The sequence below is a fragment of the Oryctolagus cuniculus genome, chromosome 11, assembly GCF_964237555.1.
Source record: "Oryctolagus cuniculus chromosome 11, mOryCun1.1, whole genome shotgun sequence".
Taxonomy (NCBI): domain Eukaryota; kingdom Metazoa; phylum Chordata; class Mammalia; order Lagomorpha; family Leporidae; genus Oryctolagus; species Oryctolagus cuniculus.
The window spans coordinates 22,991,385-23,006,901 of record NC_091442.1 but is presented as its reverse complement, the minus strand read 5'-3'; the positions used below and the strand labels follow the sequence as shown (position 1 = coordinate 23,006,901).

The following is a 15,517-nucleotide window of genomic DNA, read 5'->3' as shown; positions in this document are numbered from 1 at the left end:
ATTGGCAGGGAGCTGGGCCAGAAGTGGAAAGGCCAGGACTCAAGCCACTACCCACATGGGATGCTGGCATCACAGGCGGCAGCTTAACCCACTGTGCCACAGAACCGGCCCCAGGGAAAAATTTCTTAAATAAGGTACAAAAAGCACAAGCTGTAAGAGAATAGACTGATGAGTTTAGCCACATTAAAAATTGGAAATTCTATTTATCTAGACATGATAAAGGCAAAGAAAAGATAACATTTGTGTGTTCTGTGTTCAGGAATCCAGATTTGGCTAACATTAGAAAGATAAGGCTGAAGACATGGACAGCAGCCAAGCCATGAGTGCGAAGCTCCCACCGACTGCTGGGGCAGGCAAGTGTGAGGGGGTGTCTTCTGGGTCCCCTAAGCCGGGGGATGCCTACAGGGGAAAGTCCTGATGAACTTACACTGTAGCAGGTGTTCGGCCTAGTGGTTAAGACATGGGTGAAGGAGCCCACAGTCCACTTTGAGTGCCTGGGTCTGATTCCTGGCTCTGGCTCCTTCCTTACTCCAGCTTCCCAACAGTGCAAACTCAGAGAGGCAGCAGTGATGGCTCAGGTAGTAGGGTTTTGGCCGTTCACGTGGGACATCTAGATTTTGGTCCTGGTTCATGGTTTTAGCCTTGGCCCAACCCTGGCCATTGTGGACATCTTTGCCTTTGGGTTCCCTTTAGGAAATCATACTTAATGTCGCCCTCCATCTCTGTCTCTGCAGGGCCAGTGTGTTTGCCACCTTCAAAGCCCAGGGCCTTTCGTCGTGCACAGGTGCTGTGTGCCAGCCCTTCTCACTTGTCCTCACAGAACCACCTAAGGCAGAGGGAGGCCCCTTTTGGGGGCTGGCTCTCCTGGACTGGAGTCCTAGCTCTGCCTTTTCCTAGCTGGGTGTCCCCCAGCAGGGCAGGTTCACACTGCTGCACCTCTGTGTCCTCATCTATAAAATGGGAACAACGGCCGTTTCTTGAGACTTTCCGTGGGGCACCAGTGCGAATTCAGCACACAGTGGCCGGTGCGCAGTAAGTTCTCGGCACGTGCTGTTGTTATTATTCCACACTTAAGCAGGATCACCCTCCCTGCTTATCTGGGCTGAGCCTGGTTGCCTCGCCTCAGTAGCTACCCAGGCTGGGAGGGGTTGGCCCTCTGAAGTCCAGCTGGGCACGCCGCCAGGGCTTGGCTGGCCCGGCCCCTGCGGCCCTGGCAGGGCCTCTGCTCACCCACTGGGCTGCACAGCACTGGCCCCAGCTCGCTTCCTGTCTCCCTTATCTCGCTCCAGCATGTGCTCCCAGGGGTGGGAATTGCTACCACTTGCTTCTTCCACTTCCCTTTGCTCTCTGGAACCCTCATTCTTTAGATCTCAGTCAAATTCCGGCAGCTGGCCCAGCGCCCACTGGGCCCTGTGATTCGCTGCCCCTTGCCACCCATTCAGATGCAGCCTGGGTCATGGCGCCAACCCCAGCATTCCTCTTTCTCTTCCACACCTCCCACCCTGGTTGAGGAAGGGGAAGCGTCTCAAGCTGCCCCCACTCACCAGCTCCTCCCCCCTACCCGGTCTTTTCACTCTCTAGTACCCAGTCCCATACCTCTACCCTCTCTGAGTTCAAATCCCTGCTCAGTACCTCCAAGCTGTGTGACTTTCGGACAAGATACTTAACTTTTCTGGTCTTTAATTCCAGAGGAAGTGACTATAGACACGGTAGGAATTTCGGTGTGTTTTATAATTTATGTAATACATCAAGCATGTTGTAGGTATGCATTCAAAAAATGTATTAGTGGAGAGTTATCACAAAATTTTTTAATTAAGATTATTTGAGGGGCCAATGCTGTGGTGTAGTAGGTTAATTCTCCGCCTGCGGTGCAAGCATCCCATATGGGTGCTGGTTCTAGTCCCGGCTGCACCTTTTCCAATCCAGCTCCCTGCTGTGGCCTGGGAAAGCAGTAGAAGATGGCCCAAGTCCTTGGGCCCCCACACCCACATGGGAGACCAGGAAGAAGCACCTGGCTCCTGGCTGCTGGCTTTGGATCAGCATAGCTCCGGCCATTGCAGCCATGTGGGGAGTGAAGCAGAGGAAGGAAGACCTTTCGCTGTCTCTCCCTTTCACTGTCTGTAACTCTACCTCTCAAATAAATAAATAAAATATTTTTTTAAAAAAAGATTATTTGAAAGGCAGAGTTACAGAGAGAGAGAGAGAGAGAGAGAGAGAGAGAGAGAGGAAAGAGAGATCTTCCAGCTTGCTGGTTCACTCCTCAAATGGTTGCAACAGCTGGGGCTTGGCCAGGCTGAAGTCAGAAGTCAAGAGCTTAATCCAGGTCTCTCACGTGGGTAGCAGGGGCCAGGCACCTGGGCCATCCTCCAATGCTTTCCCAGGCTCATTAGCAGGGAACTGGCAGGTGGCCATTTTACCTACTACGTCACAGTACCAGCCAGGATCACATACTTTTTTTTTTTTTTTTTTTTTTTTTACGATTTATTTATTTTATTTGAAAGGCAGAGTTACAGAGAGGCAGAGGCAGAGAGAGAGGTTAGTCTTCCATCCACTGGTTCACTCCCCAGATGGCCACAATGGCTGGAGCTGCACTGATCTGAAGCCAGGAGCCAGGCGCTTTTTCCAGGTCTCCCATGTGGGTACAGGAGCCCAAAGACTTGGACCATCTTCCACTGCTTTCCCAGGCCATAGCAGAGAGTGGATTGGAAGTGAAGCAGCTGGGACTCGAACTGGTACCCATATGGGATTCTGGCACTGCAGGTGGTGGCTTTGTCTGCTACATCAGAGCGCCAGCCCCAACATACATTTTTATATCTTCTGTTTGGGAGTTCATTCACTTTGCATCACAGAGGCAGAGGTTTGAGTGTAGCTTTTGCTGTGTGGCCCTGGGTAAGTCACTGAATCTCTTGGGGCCTCAGTTTCTTCATCAGTGATGTGAGCAAAACCCCCTCAAAAGGCTGGCATCCACATAAGAGAAACTGTTCATTTAAAGAGCTGGACACTGTGCGTGGCCCGCAGTGCTACCTGCACTGATGGTGGTCGCTGTTGTCTTCCTGTTTATTTTTCAGGACCTTGCCGTGTGAAAAGGGAGCTGGGGAAACAGCTGCTCACTGCTGTCACTGCCACCACCTCTGTCCGGGACAGAGCCCTATGGAGGTGGCTTCCCTTGAACTGCAGTGACCAGGCCCCAACTGCTTTGATGGAAGATTCTCAGTGCTCAATTCCAGACTGGCTCAGCCGCATATTTCACTACCCTCCATTCCCAAGAACCCTCCAGACCTTCAAAGGAGAAAAAAAAAAAAAAACGCAAAGCAAAAAGATGCACAACCACACTAGGAGCCAGATGAACGCAAAGTTAAACTGAAATGAAGCGCAGCTTTACGCCAAGGGCTGGCGAGGATGTGAGCGAGGGAACTCCCACCCACGGCTGGCACTGGGGATCTGTATAACCTCCCTGAGTGCAGACTGCTGGCGCATGCACCCCATGACTCAGCGACTCCCCTCCCAGGTCTACACCTCCAAAAACTCCCCCAAATACACACAAAACGCCGTGCCCAAGAATGTTCAGCCCAGCACTGTTTATCACAGCGAAAACCTGGAGAAAGCCTCAAATGCTTAACCACAGAGCATGGATAAGTAAACCGTGGTGTATTCCTTTTTTTTTTTTTTTTTTTTTTTGGACAGGCAGAGTGGACAGTGAGAGAGAAAGACAGAGAGAAAGGTCTTCCTTTGCCGTTGGTTCACCCTCCAATGGCTGCCGTGGCCAGCGTGCTGCAGCCGCGCATCGCGCTGATCCGAAGCCAGGAGCCAGGTGCTTCTCCTGGTCTCCCATGCGGGTGCAGGGCCCAAGGACTTGGGCCATCTTCCACTGCCTTCCCGGGCCACAGCAGAGAGCTGGCCTGGAAGAGGGGCAACCGGGACAGAATCCGACACCCTGACTGGGACTAGAACCCGGTGTGCCGGCGCTGCAGGCGGAGGATTAGCCTAGTGAGCTGTGGCGCCGGCCCCGTGGTGTATTCCTAAAACAGCAATGAAAATGAATGGACCTACATAGCAGCATGGATGGATTTCATTAATACGTTACATGAAAAAAGCAAATTGTAGAGGAAATATACACTTTCATACCATTTATGTAAAGTTCAAAACATACAAACACTATATATGTGTGTGTGTATATTGTTTAGGGACGTTGTGCATATGTATATAGAAGTGTTAAGAATGAAAAGTAGGGGCCAATGCTGTGGTGTCGCAGGTTAAGCCTCTGCCTCTGATGCTGGCATCCCATATGGACACCAGTTAGAGTCCTGGCTGCTCCACTTCCAGTCCAGCTCCCTGCTAATGTGCCTGGGAAAGCAGTAGCAGATGACGCAAGTGCTTCGGCCCCTGCACCCATGTGAGAGACCTGGAAGAAGCTCCTGGGTCCTGGCTTCGGCCTGGCCCAGCCCTGGCCGTTGTGGCCATGTGGGGAGTGAGTCAGCAGATGGAAGATTTCTCTGTCTCTTCTTCTCTCTGTCCCTCTGCCTTTCAAATAAATTTTTAAAAGAATATTAAAGAAAAAAAAAAAAAAACAAAAACAGAAGAAGAAACAAAAAGTAGCACATTTCCATTTGAAGTGGTTCCTTCCCAGGCAGCAGGGGCAGAGAGACAACTGGGGAGGATGCACACAGGAGGCTTGATTATATTGGTGATATTTTGTTTCCTAGGCTGGGTGGCAAGCACAGTAGCATGTTTGCAATATAATGCTTTAAATTCCACATGTGAAATTTCTCATAAAATTGTTTATAAAAGGCAAAACCGTATAATTGGTAACGATGTAAACCTTTCCTGCTTCCAGTCCAGGGTAAGGAGGCCACCGTCCCTCTTGGGACCTTAGACCACTGCGCGGAGCCGAACAAAGGAAAGGCTTGGCTGCTGTTTCTTAGCTCCTGTGTGCAAGCGGAGCAGTGAGCATGGATGCTCTCACGCCCTCGTGCACTCAGTGTACAGAATGGAGCCGGCTGTACGTCCAGGGTTTGCCCCAGATACCACTATGACACCGGTTCTCTCTCCAGGGAGAAACACATAAAACAAGAAGGCAAACTCGCCCCGCAGCCCCGTGCACCGTGCCTTGTTCCCCCCAGGTGCGCTCTGTGCTCCCTACGCAGGGTCCTCAAAAGCTCAGGGAAAACGCACACGATCTCTGCATTTCTTCCTTGGTTCACAAACCTCTCTGAAGTACCTTCATTTACACACACGTAACCTTTAAATATGAGGGTGGAATTAAAGAGGTATTACTTAGAAGTCAAACTTTCACAATTAAAAACCAGATGGTGGGGCCGGTGCTGTGGCGCAGTGGGTGAAACCCCTGGCCTGAAGCGCTGCCATCCTATATAGGCGCCAGGTCGAGACCCAGCTGCTGTGCTTCCTGTCCAGCTCTCTGCTATGGCCCGGGAAAGCAGTAGAAGATGGCCCGAGGACTTGGGCCCCTGCACCCACGTGGGAGACCTGGAAGAAGCTCCTGGCTCCTGGCTTCGGATCGGCACAGCTCTGGCGGTTGCAGCCCTCTGGGAAGTGAACCATTGGACGGAAGACCTCTCTCTCTCTGCCTCTCCTCTCTCTGTGTAACTCTGACTTTCAAATAAGTAAATAAATCTTAAAACAAACAAACAAACAAAAAAAAACAGATGGCATTGTATGATACGCATGGTTCCACACTTCCCTTTTCTACTCTCAGCATCTCATGCACTTTCTTTCATGTCCACACATCTCTCAGAATGACCTGTCACCCTCCTCCACGGCTGCCGAGTATTCCACGGTGTGATATACCATAATTTAAAGTTTCATTTTTAATTAAATAAGAACACACACGCAGACACATTGCATCCCAGGCCCCTCCCTGGAGAGACACACATTGCTGTATTTGCTACATGTTTTTTCAGGTTCATCTTCTCCCATAAAGAAACTGGTGGTTTCGTTGCTCTGTGTGTGGTTAATGCATAAACAGGTCTAAACTGTACCTGATGGTCTGCCACTCACTCTTGGAGATCTGCACACGTCACCACTAGCTCAGTCGCCGTTTATTTAGCTGATATTTACTGTGTGCTATGCATTCTTCTAGGCACATCATCAAGTGAAGTGGACAGCCTTTGCTCTCACGGAACTTATATTCTGGTGGGATAATCAGCCCATAAATGTGCAAATAAACAAGCAATATAATTTCAAGTAGGGCTAAGTCCTATGATGAAAATAAAGTGGGGACTGCATGGGAGAGGTGGTCTATGTGTGTGCATGTGTATCTACTATACAGGTGGGGGAGCTCTTTGTGTGTGCTTAACTACTGCATAGTATTCTACAGTTTGGATTATCATAATTTAGGAAACTGAATTTAAAACTTTAATACTTGCTTCCTAGAGTAAAAAGCACATTTTAGGGGCCAGCAGTGTGGCACAATGGGTTAAGCTACAACCTGTGATTTGGCCATCCCATTTTGGAGTGCAAGTTTGAGTCCTGGCTGCTCCATTTCTGATCCAGCTCCCTGCTAATGCACCTGGGAAGGCAGCAGAAAATGGTCCAAGTGCTTAGCCCCTTGATACTCATGTAGGAGACCCAGATGGAGTTCCAGGCTCTCAGCTTCTGCCTGGCCCACCCCTTTCTGTTGTGGTCACTTGGGGAGTAAACCAGTAGATGGAATATCTCTTTCTCTCTGTCTCTCTTCTCTGTCACTCTACCTTTCAAATAAAATAATTTTTAAAAAAAATAACATTTCACAGGGCAGGTTAAGCTCTCACGTTGGAGTGCCAATTGCAGTTCTGGCTGCTTCTCTTCTCATCTGATGCTTCCTAGGAGGCAGCAGATGACGGCCCAGTAACTGGGTTCCTACCACCCCATGAGAGACCCAGTCAGAGGCCAGGCTCCTGGCTGTTGGGGGTATTTGGGAAGTGAACCAGCAAATGAACTCTCCCTGTTTATCTCATTCTGCCTTTCAAGTGGATGAAAATAAACATTTTTAAAAAAATATTTTTTACACTGCTTTCCAAAACCCATCATAGAAATATACATGTACAAAGCCAACACACACACATATACGACTAAACAACTATGAGAATTTCATGAAGTAATGCTTACCCTTACTAAGGGTGATACACTGAAATTTTTCATTCCATTCTATCTCATTTTTTTAGAAAGCATGCTAATCACGATCTGCCAAATTGTTTTCATTGTCCACTAATAGGTGATGACCTCAGTTTGAAAAATACTGCTTTATGTAACCAATTCTCTACTGAGAGCGACACAGATTGCTCATAATTCTCTCTTATTATAAACAGCGCTGCGATGAGCTGCTTCAGACTCATTTCTTTATTAGTTCTGAGAGCGACTCCTGACTGTGCCACTGCCATTTACTTAACATTCTGCTAAAACGCAGCCAATATGCTGAAATTCTGATCCTCGATCTGTTTCTCCCCGCGATCTATAAACCCTGAGCGAGTCTCTGCACCTCTGGGGGCCTCAGTTTCCCCGTCAGCGACCTGCAGGTCTCCAGGCCCTGGAGTCTGTCCTAAGTGGAAAGCAGATGCCCCACCCCCTGACTCAGCGTGGGCAGGACTTCTCATCAGCCCTCGCCCCCTTTTCTGCTCCCTGCTCTTCCTCAGAAGCAGCCCTGGGGAAGGGAAAAGGCAGGTCTAGGCGAGGCAGGGCGGAGCCGAGGGAGGGCTGGAGAGAGCCCAGCCCCCGACTAGGAAATGAGACCGAGGAGGAATAACACTTTATAAGCTGGACACCCTCTTCCTCTTCCCATTCCCTGGCCTGCTTCCATCCTCCCGCTCAGCCTCCGCCCCTCCCAGGCTGTCCCCGCGCTGCTCTTCCTGTGCTGCCACCAGCGGCGCCCTCAGCCTGCCCAAGTCAGGAGCCCAGGTGGGATCAAGGACTCCAGCCCCAGGATGTTGACAACACTGCTGCCTTTGTTGCTGCTCCTGCCCGGCCGGGCCCTTTGTAGCCAGGAAGCCTCAGATGGTGAGTCGGGGGCACTTGTGCCTGGGGAAGGTTCTGGAGACTTTCAGTCTATTTGGGCGCGTGGGTAAGAGCGGAGGAGAGCTTATCCCACGGTGACTGAATGCAGCTGGCTGGCTCACTCTATAGGGCAGGCGGCGTCCGTCCCAAAGCCAAGGTGAGGAAGTCCAGCTAAGCTCCCGGGAAGGGGGGGACTGGAGGAGGCTGGGGAAACGGGAGGAGAATGGAAAAGGCAGCCGTGGGGAAGGGTGAAGGTGCTGGTCTCAGGGAGAGGGGAGAGAGGGGGTGAAGTCTGGAGAGGGAGAGCCGTGGGTGCTGGTGACAGGGTAAGTGATGTCGATAGGAAGAGACTCGGAGAGAAGGGAGATGGGGGAATGGGAAGATGCCAGGAGACCGGGCGAATACTTGTGGAAAGACTGGGGGGTGATGGCTGAGGCAGAAGAGGTGACCGGGGAAGACCGAGGAAGGCTACCCGCAGCTGGGAAAGTGGAACCAGGCCGGGAGAGAGGAGTTGTGACCAGCAGGAGGCCCGTGGGGTATCAAGGAGCCTGGGTGAGGGGAACTGGTGCCCTGCAAGACAATTGCACGTGGCTCCTCCCCCTCACCCACAATCCCTGAGCTTCAGGGTCCCCACTTACACGAGGGAACAACAACCAGAATGCAATGGGTGCTCACTGTGGTTAATACCAGGGCACTTCCAAAAGTCCATGGAAATGGAATTTAAAAATAAGTTTATTTTGGTGCCCCCCCCAAAAAAAATCCATGCCTAGTTTCTTCATGATACTTCCTTTCCATGAACTGTTTGAAGGGCCCTCACATGCATGGATTTCAAGAAATTTTTGCACCAAATTAAACTTATCTTTTAATTCCATTTTCCATGAACTTTAGAAGTAGGCTTAAACATGCATTGAGTCATCGAACCCCCCCACAGAATCCCACAAGAAGGGTAATATTAACTCCATTTCACAAAGGTGGAAACTGGGTCACGGAACAGCGTCTAGAGTTATCCACACAAACTTTCTCACGCGAGCAGACACACAGCACAACTCGAATGCAAACCCCGACAAGACTCACCCACACAGATTTACAACTCATTCAGATATTATATGGGCACCAGCTGGGGTATAGCAGGCAGAGATAGGCAGACCTGGTTCATTGCCGGCAGGAGTCGAGGGCAGCCTGTGTATGTCTGAAGACCATCACCACACAAAGCAGTCTGGGATCAGCCCCACGGTGTCTGGGAGGAGAAAGAGGACCGGCACCAGGGAAAGTTCTCCAAGGGGAGAGAGCAATCAGGCTGAGGCTTGAAGTGCGGAAAGAAGTTTGCCAGACAGAAAAAAAGGAGGCAGAGCAACCTTGAGATATCTCCCAAAAGGCAGCATGATAAACCCCGAGGAGGGTACTGAACCCAAGCACCACAGGGCAGAGGGCAGAAAAGGCAGCTGGGGTGGGTCCCTGGATGCTGGGCTGACACCACTGCGCTGGATTCTGGGGACAGAGACAGCAGAGGGCTGTGCACTAGGCTCCCGCTGCCTACACCATCTTAGCCCCGGCTTGCCGTGTAGACTGGGGCTAATGATAGCAGCCACTGCATGAAGCAATTGGGGAGAAGGCACAAATAAGATAATAATAATGTGTGTAAGGCACAGTGCCCAGGGCATAATAAGCACTTGATGGAGATTAATTGTTTTTGATGGGGGGAGTACGTGGGGGGGGGGGTGTCACTGAGGACGCTAAGTAGGAGGTCGCGCTCTGATCCCTGGGAGAGGCGGGACTAAAGGAGATAAAACTGAGAAATCAGGACCCTGGCGAGGTGGGACCCTTAGTCCAGATAAGAACTGACCAGGCCTAGAGCAGAGCTGTGGCAGAGAACAGAGAGACTTGGACAGATATCAGGAATCCATTGTGGCTCAGGAATTGTTGACCAAGGTGGGGGTAGGGGGGCGAGGAGCGTCTCTTCCAGTGCGGGCCACAGTTTCCGCCTCTGTAAAACACAGGTAATGATCCCCGCCGTGCCTCCTGGCAGGAGGGAAGGAGGGAGGGAGGTTACTGGGACGGAGACGGCAGGCAGGCGAGCGCAGAGGGGGTCATTATCTCCCGCGGCCCGCCGCCGGCTGCAACGTGCTGACTCGGCCCCCAGGCCCGCAGAAGCTCCACATGCTCCACGTCTCCTACTTCCGCGATCCCTACCACGTGTGGCACCAGGGCAACGCGTCGCTGGGCGGGCACCTGACACACACGCTGGAAGGGCCAGGCACCAACACCACGATCCTGCAGCTACAGCCCCTTCAGGAGCCGGAGAGCTGGGCGCTCACGGAGCGGCGCCTCCAGCAGTACCTGCAGCACTTCCACCGCCTGGTCATGCTGGTGCACCGGGAGCGGCGCGTGGCCTGTGAGAGGGCGCGCGGGGGCGGGGCGGGGCGGGGCGTGGGAGTGGGAGTGGGCGGGGCCTCACGTGGCCCGGGGCTGCTCCGAGGAGCCCGGCAGCGGTGCCTTGGCCTTCGGAGGCTCCTGGGTGGGAGTTAGGGGAGCGGGTGTCCTCGCTCAGGGAGTGGGGCACACCCTGTTGGGACTGCCCTCGCAGTCCTCCAATGCCTTCCCTTCACGCCCAGCCTGGGCATCTCACCCTCAGCCCCCAGCCACCTCTCCTCATGCAGGCCGGCGGCCCCGCTCACAGCACCCCCTCACAGCCTCCCACTCCTTCCCCTCCAAGACCCCAGATTCTCCTCTCAAAGCCCCCGCCGCCGTCATTCCCTCCCAGTCCCCACAGCCCACCCTGGCGCCCTTCCCACCATGTGGCATCCCCAGGGCACCGGGCACCCCCCCACGCCACAGTCCCCCTGAGTCTGATTCCCCCACCCACAGTTCCTCTGACTGTCCGCTGCTTCCTGGGCTGCGAGCTGCCTGCTGAGGGCTCCAGGGCACACGTCTTCTTCAAAGTGGCCGTGAACGAGAGCTCCTTCGTGAGTTTCCGGCCCGAGACGGCCTTGTGGGAGGCGGGCCCTCAGACCCCCTCCAGTGTGATCACCTTCACCCTGAAGCAGCTCAACAGCTACAACCAAACTCGGTATGAGCTGCGGGACTTCCTGGAGGACACGTGTGTGCAGTATGTGCACCAGCACTTGGCTGAGGGAATCTTGAAAGGTACGAGGGGAATAGGGGCCTGCCTGGGTGCCGGGGGTGGAGGTGCCGGGGTCCGGGCAAATGGATGGCCCTGAAGGCTGGATGCGTCCGTCAGCAGAGGCCAGGCCTGGGGGCTGGGGACAGAGGACACCCAGCTGAAGTTGCCGGTGAACTTTCCCCTTTCCTTTGGGGCAGGGACCCCTTGGGGTCTGTTCCTCAGGCTAACTCTCCACGTGTTCTGCAGGGAGCCAAACAGGCCGCTCCTACACTTCGCTAGTGCTGGGCGTGCTGGTGGGCAGTTTGATCATCGCTGGCGTGGCCGTCGGCATCTTCCTGTGCACGGGTGGACAGCGGCGATGTTAATGGCTCTCCAGCCCCTCCTGAGAAAAAGCTGGATTGTCCAGGGCTGGCAAAGGAAGGTCTCAGCTCACTGCGAAGCCAGACGGACTCTCTAGCTGGGACAGCTTATCCCAGAAGGTTTAGATTGGCCACTCCTTTCTTCTCCCAGATCTGTCCACCAAGGGTTTGGGAAAAGTAGGCAGGAGGCAAACTGGACAAAGTACCTGGATTGCTAAGAACCTAAGAATTCGCATGTTTTGGCTGAATTGCTCTGAGAAGTGAACACTTGTCTCTCTTCGTGGTAAACAGATGATGGAATTGGGGCAGGGGTCTATGTCCCACCCTCCAAGACAGACTCACCTGAGGCATTCAGAGCACAGAACCAACGAAAACAAGTCGTCCACACGCAACATAAACAGCATTCAGAGCTGCCAGATGTGTTTGGGAAGGGACACTGGTATGGCAGAGGTAGGAAGAAGGAATCAGACCAATTGTGGAGGTATAAAACCCAAGTGATATGGAACCAGCAAATTATTAATTAATAACAATATCAATAAATTCCTCATTTAGACATCATCATTTCCTCTACTTTGCGAAACTTCTGGAAAAGTGGCCTTTGCTTCCACCTCCTTTCTCACTCTTCAATCCACTGCCATCTGACTGCTCTGTAAACTGCTCTAAGACCCCTCGTAACCTCTGTCAGTGAAACCTGCAACTGTGTAGCCTGGAACTCCCTTTCACCCTAACTTCTGAGATCCTTCTGGAATTTCTAAAGATGATTCTGGCTACTCTTTTGTTACCTTACTTAATTCACCTTGGAAATGGAATTCCATTTCTTGGCTCCTTTTCTTTGCCTTTAAACTCTACCCTCTCTGGGTGACCTGCTGTCTTCCATGCTTCAAAAACCACCTCTCTGTGGTGGTTTCCTTGGAGAAGCAATATAATTTTTATTTTATTTATTTATTTTTTATTTTTTTATGAAAGGGAGAGAGGAGGGAGACAGGGAGACAGAGGAAGAGGGAGAGAGGGAAAAAGAGGAAAGAGGAAGAGGAAGAGAGAGGAAGAAATAGAGAGGGAGAAAGGGAGGGATGGTGGGAGGGAGAGAGAGGGAAAAAGCTTAATTTTATTTTTAAGACTATGTGCTGGCTGGCACCATGGCTCACTAGGCTAATCCTCCACCTTGTGGCGCCGGCACACTGGGATCTAGTCCCGGTCGGGGCGCCGGATTCTGTCCCGGTTGCCCCTCTTCCAGGCCAACTCTCTGCTGTGGCCAGGGAGTGCAATGGAGGATGGCCCAAGTGCTTGGGCCCTGCACCCCATGGGAGACCAGGATGAGTACCTGGCTCCTGCCATCGGATCAGTGCGGTGCGCCAGCCACAGCGCGCCGGCCGCGGCGGCCATTGGAGGGTGAACCAACGGCAAAGGAAGACCTTTCTCTCTGTCTCTCTCTCTCTCACTGTCCACTCTGCCTGTCAAAAAAAAAAAAAAAAAAAAAAGACTATGTGCTTTGCCATAACTCTCAAATTTCACTTCTCTGAGCTAGGCATTTAATTTCTTATAATCTCTTGGAGGGTGAACCAACGGCAAAAGGAAGACCTTTCTCTCTGTCTCTCTCACTGTCCACTCTGCCTGTCAAAAAAATAAAATAAAATAAAAATTTCTTATAGTCTCAGTTTCTTCATTCACAAAAGGTAGAATACAGTAGACACAAAAGGTATAAGAAAAATAATACCTACCTCATCAAGGTGTTACGAGTATTAAATAAAATATGTAAAATAATATGTGTATGCTTAATAAATATGAGGGAGGTTCAAAAGGTAATGGAAAGAGTGGAATTAAAAGATAATGGGGGGTGGTGTGGCATAGTGGATAAAGCTGCTGCCTGTGATGCTGGCATCCCATATGGGCGCTGGTTCATGTCCCAGTTGCTCCACTTCCAACCCAGCTCCCTGCTAATGTGCCCAGGAAAGCAGTGGAGGATGACCCAAATGCCTGAGCCCCTGCTACCTATGTGGGAGATCTGGATGAAGTTCCTGGCTCCTGGCTTTGGCCTGGCCCAGTTCTGGCCATTGCAGTCATTTGGGGAGTGAACCAATGAATAGATCTCTCAGACTCTCTCTTTCTCTCTCTCTCTCTCTCTCTGTAGCTCTTTCAAATAAAGTAAATTAGTCTTTTTTAAAAGGATGAAAGGAGGGGCTGATGCTGTGGTGTAGTGAGTTAAGCCTCTGCCTGTGGCACCAGCATCCCATAGGGGTACCAGTTTGTGTCTCACCTGCTCCACTTCTGATCCAGCTCTCTGCTATGGCCTGGGAAAGCAGCAGAAGATGGCCCAAGTTCTTGGGCCCCTGCACCCACATGGGAGACCCAGAAGATACTCCTGGCTCCTACCTTCAGATCTGCTCAGCTCCGGCTGTTGTGGCCACTTGGGGAGTGAACCAAAGGAAGGACAACCTCTCTCTCTCTGTCTTTCCCTCTCTCTGTCTATAATTCTGCCTCTCAAATAAATAAATATTTGTTAAAAAAGGATGGAAGGAAGAAAAGATAATATGGGAGGCAGCATTTTACAGCAGCTTACAACACCACATAGGATACTCAAATCCCATACTGGAGTGTCTGGGTTCCAGTCCCAACTCCAGCTTCCTTCTGTGGTGCACTCTGGAAAGTAATAACCCAAGTATTTGGGTCCCTGCCACCTGCATGGGAGACCTGAATTGAGTTCTGAGCTTCTCTGCTATGGCCTGGGAAAGCAGTAGAGGATGGCCCAAGTGCTTGGGCCCCTGCGCTCATGTGTGGAAGCTCCTGGCTCCTGGCTTCGGACCTGTGCAGCTCTGACCATTGCAGCCATCTGGTGTTGACCAGTGGATGGAAGACCTCTCTCTCTCTCTCTCTCTCTCTCTCTGTTTGCCTCTGCCTCTCTGTAACTCTGCTTTCAAATAAATAAATAAATCTTTAAAAAAAAAAAAAAAGAGTTCTGAGCTCTTGGCTATAGGCAGGCCCAGCCCTGGGTGTTGTAGGTATTTAAGAAATACAAAGATAGAAGATACTGTTCTCTCTCTCTCTCTTCCCTCCCCCTCCAGCCTTTCAAATAAATGACAATAAGCAAATTTTAAAAATAAAAATTAAAAACAGTTAATGTAGGGTAAGCATTTGGCCTAGTAGATAAGCTGCCAGCTGGGATGCCTGCATCCCATATCAGCGTGCCTCAGTTCGAGTCCCCGCTCCACTCCTAATTACAGCTTCTTGCTAATACACACCCTGAGAAGTAGCAGTGAGGGCTCAAGTAATTGGGTCCCTGCCACCTGCATGGGAGACCGAGATTGAGTTCTGAGCTCTAGGTTTGGGCTTGGCTCAGCCTTGGTAATTGGGGGCCTTAGGGAGTGAATCAGTGGATGAGAGCTCTCTTTGTGCTTGTCTCCCTCTCTCTCTCTGTCTCCTCTGTGTGTGTGTGTGTGTGTGTGTGTGTGTGTGAGCCTCTGAAAACAAGACAAAAAAAGATTGTAGGGAGAGCCATTGTGGCACAGCAGGTTAAGCTGCTGCCTGTGACACCAGCGTTCCACATCAGAGCACCCATTCACGTCCTGAGTCCTGGTGCTCCACTCTGGATCCAGCTTCCTCCTACTGCACCTAAGAAGGCAGCAGATAATGGCCCAAGTGGTTGGGTCCCTGCTACCCACATGGGCCACCCAAATAGAGTTCCTGGCTTCTGGCTTCTGCTTGGCCCAGCCCCAGCTATTGCAGCTATTTGGGGAGTGAACCAGCGGATGGAAGATCAATCTCTCTCTCTCTCTCTCTCTCTCTCTCTCTCTGTTTGTCTCTGCCTCCTGTAAGTCTGCTTTCAAATAAATAAATAAATCTTTTAAAAAAAGATAATGTGAACTTTCTATGAATTTTTTGGAGTCATCTCAAACAGCTTTGTCTGCTAATCACCAAACCCTTCATTTGTATTAATTCCTGAAAACCATCTCTACCTTAATATTTTAAAGACATTTCCAAATCAGTGTTCAAAATTAAATTTATTTTTTCACCTCAAACTGGGTCTCTCTTCTGTTGTTTATTGTCAGTTAAGCAG

The 15,517-nt window shown here is 51.2% G+C and overlaps 1 protein-coding gene across 1 annotated transcript; it reads left to right on the top strand.

The window, feature by feature from the left end:
* Positions 1 to 7,616: 7,616 nt before the first annotated feature.
* Positions 7,617 to 12,024, top strand: PROCR (protein C receptor). The gene is made up of 4 exons (XM_002710785.5): positions 7,617 to 7,989; positions 10,127 to 10,378; positions 10,852 to 11,130; positions 11,354 to 12,024. Exons 1-4 carry the CDS (start codon positions 7,917 to 7,919, stop codon positions 11,470 to 11,472), a joined length of 723 nt encoding a protein of 240 aa, XP_002710831.1. The 5' UTR covers positions 7,617 to 7,916; the 3' UTR covers positions 11,473 to 12,024.
* Positions 12,025 to 15,517: the final 3,493 nt, after the last annotated feature.

Coding starts and splice junctions, on each gene's coding strand:
- PROCR (XM_002710785.5), top strand. CDS start 7,917: ATGTTGACAACACTGCTGCCTTTGTTGCTGCTCCTGCCCGGCCGGGCC. Junction 7,990..10,126: donor TAGCCAGGAAGCCTCAGATG/GTGAGTCGGGGG, acceptor CTCGGCCCCCAG/GCCCGCAGAAGCTCCACATG. Junction 11,131..11,353: donor GGCTGAGGGAATCTTGAAAG/GTACGAGGGGAA, acceptor CGTGTTCTGCAG/GGAGCCAAACAGGCCGCTCC.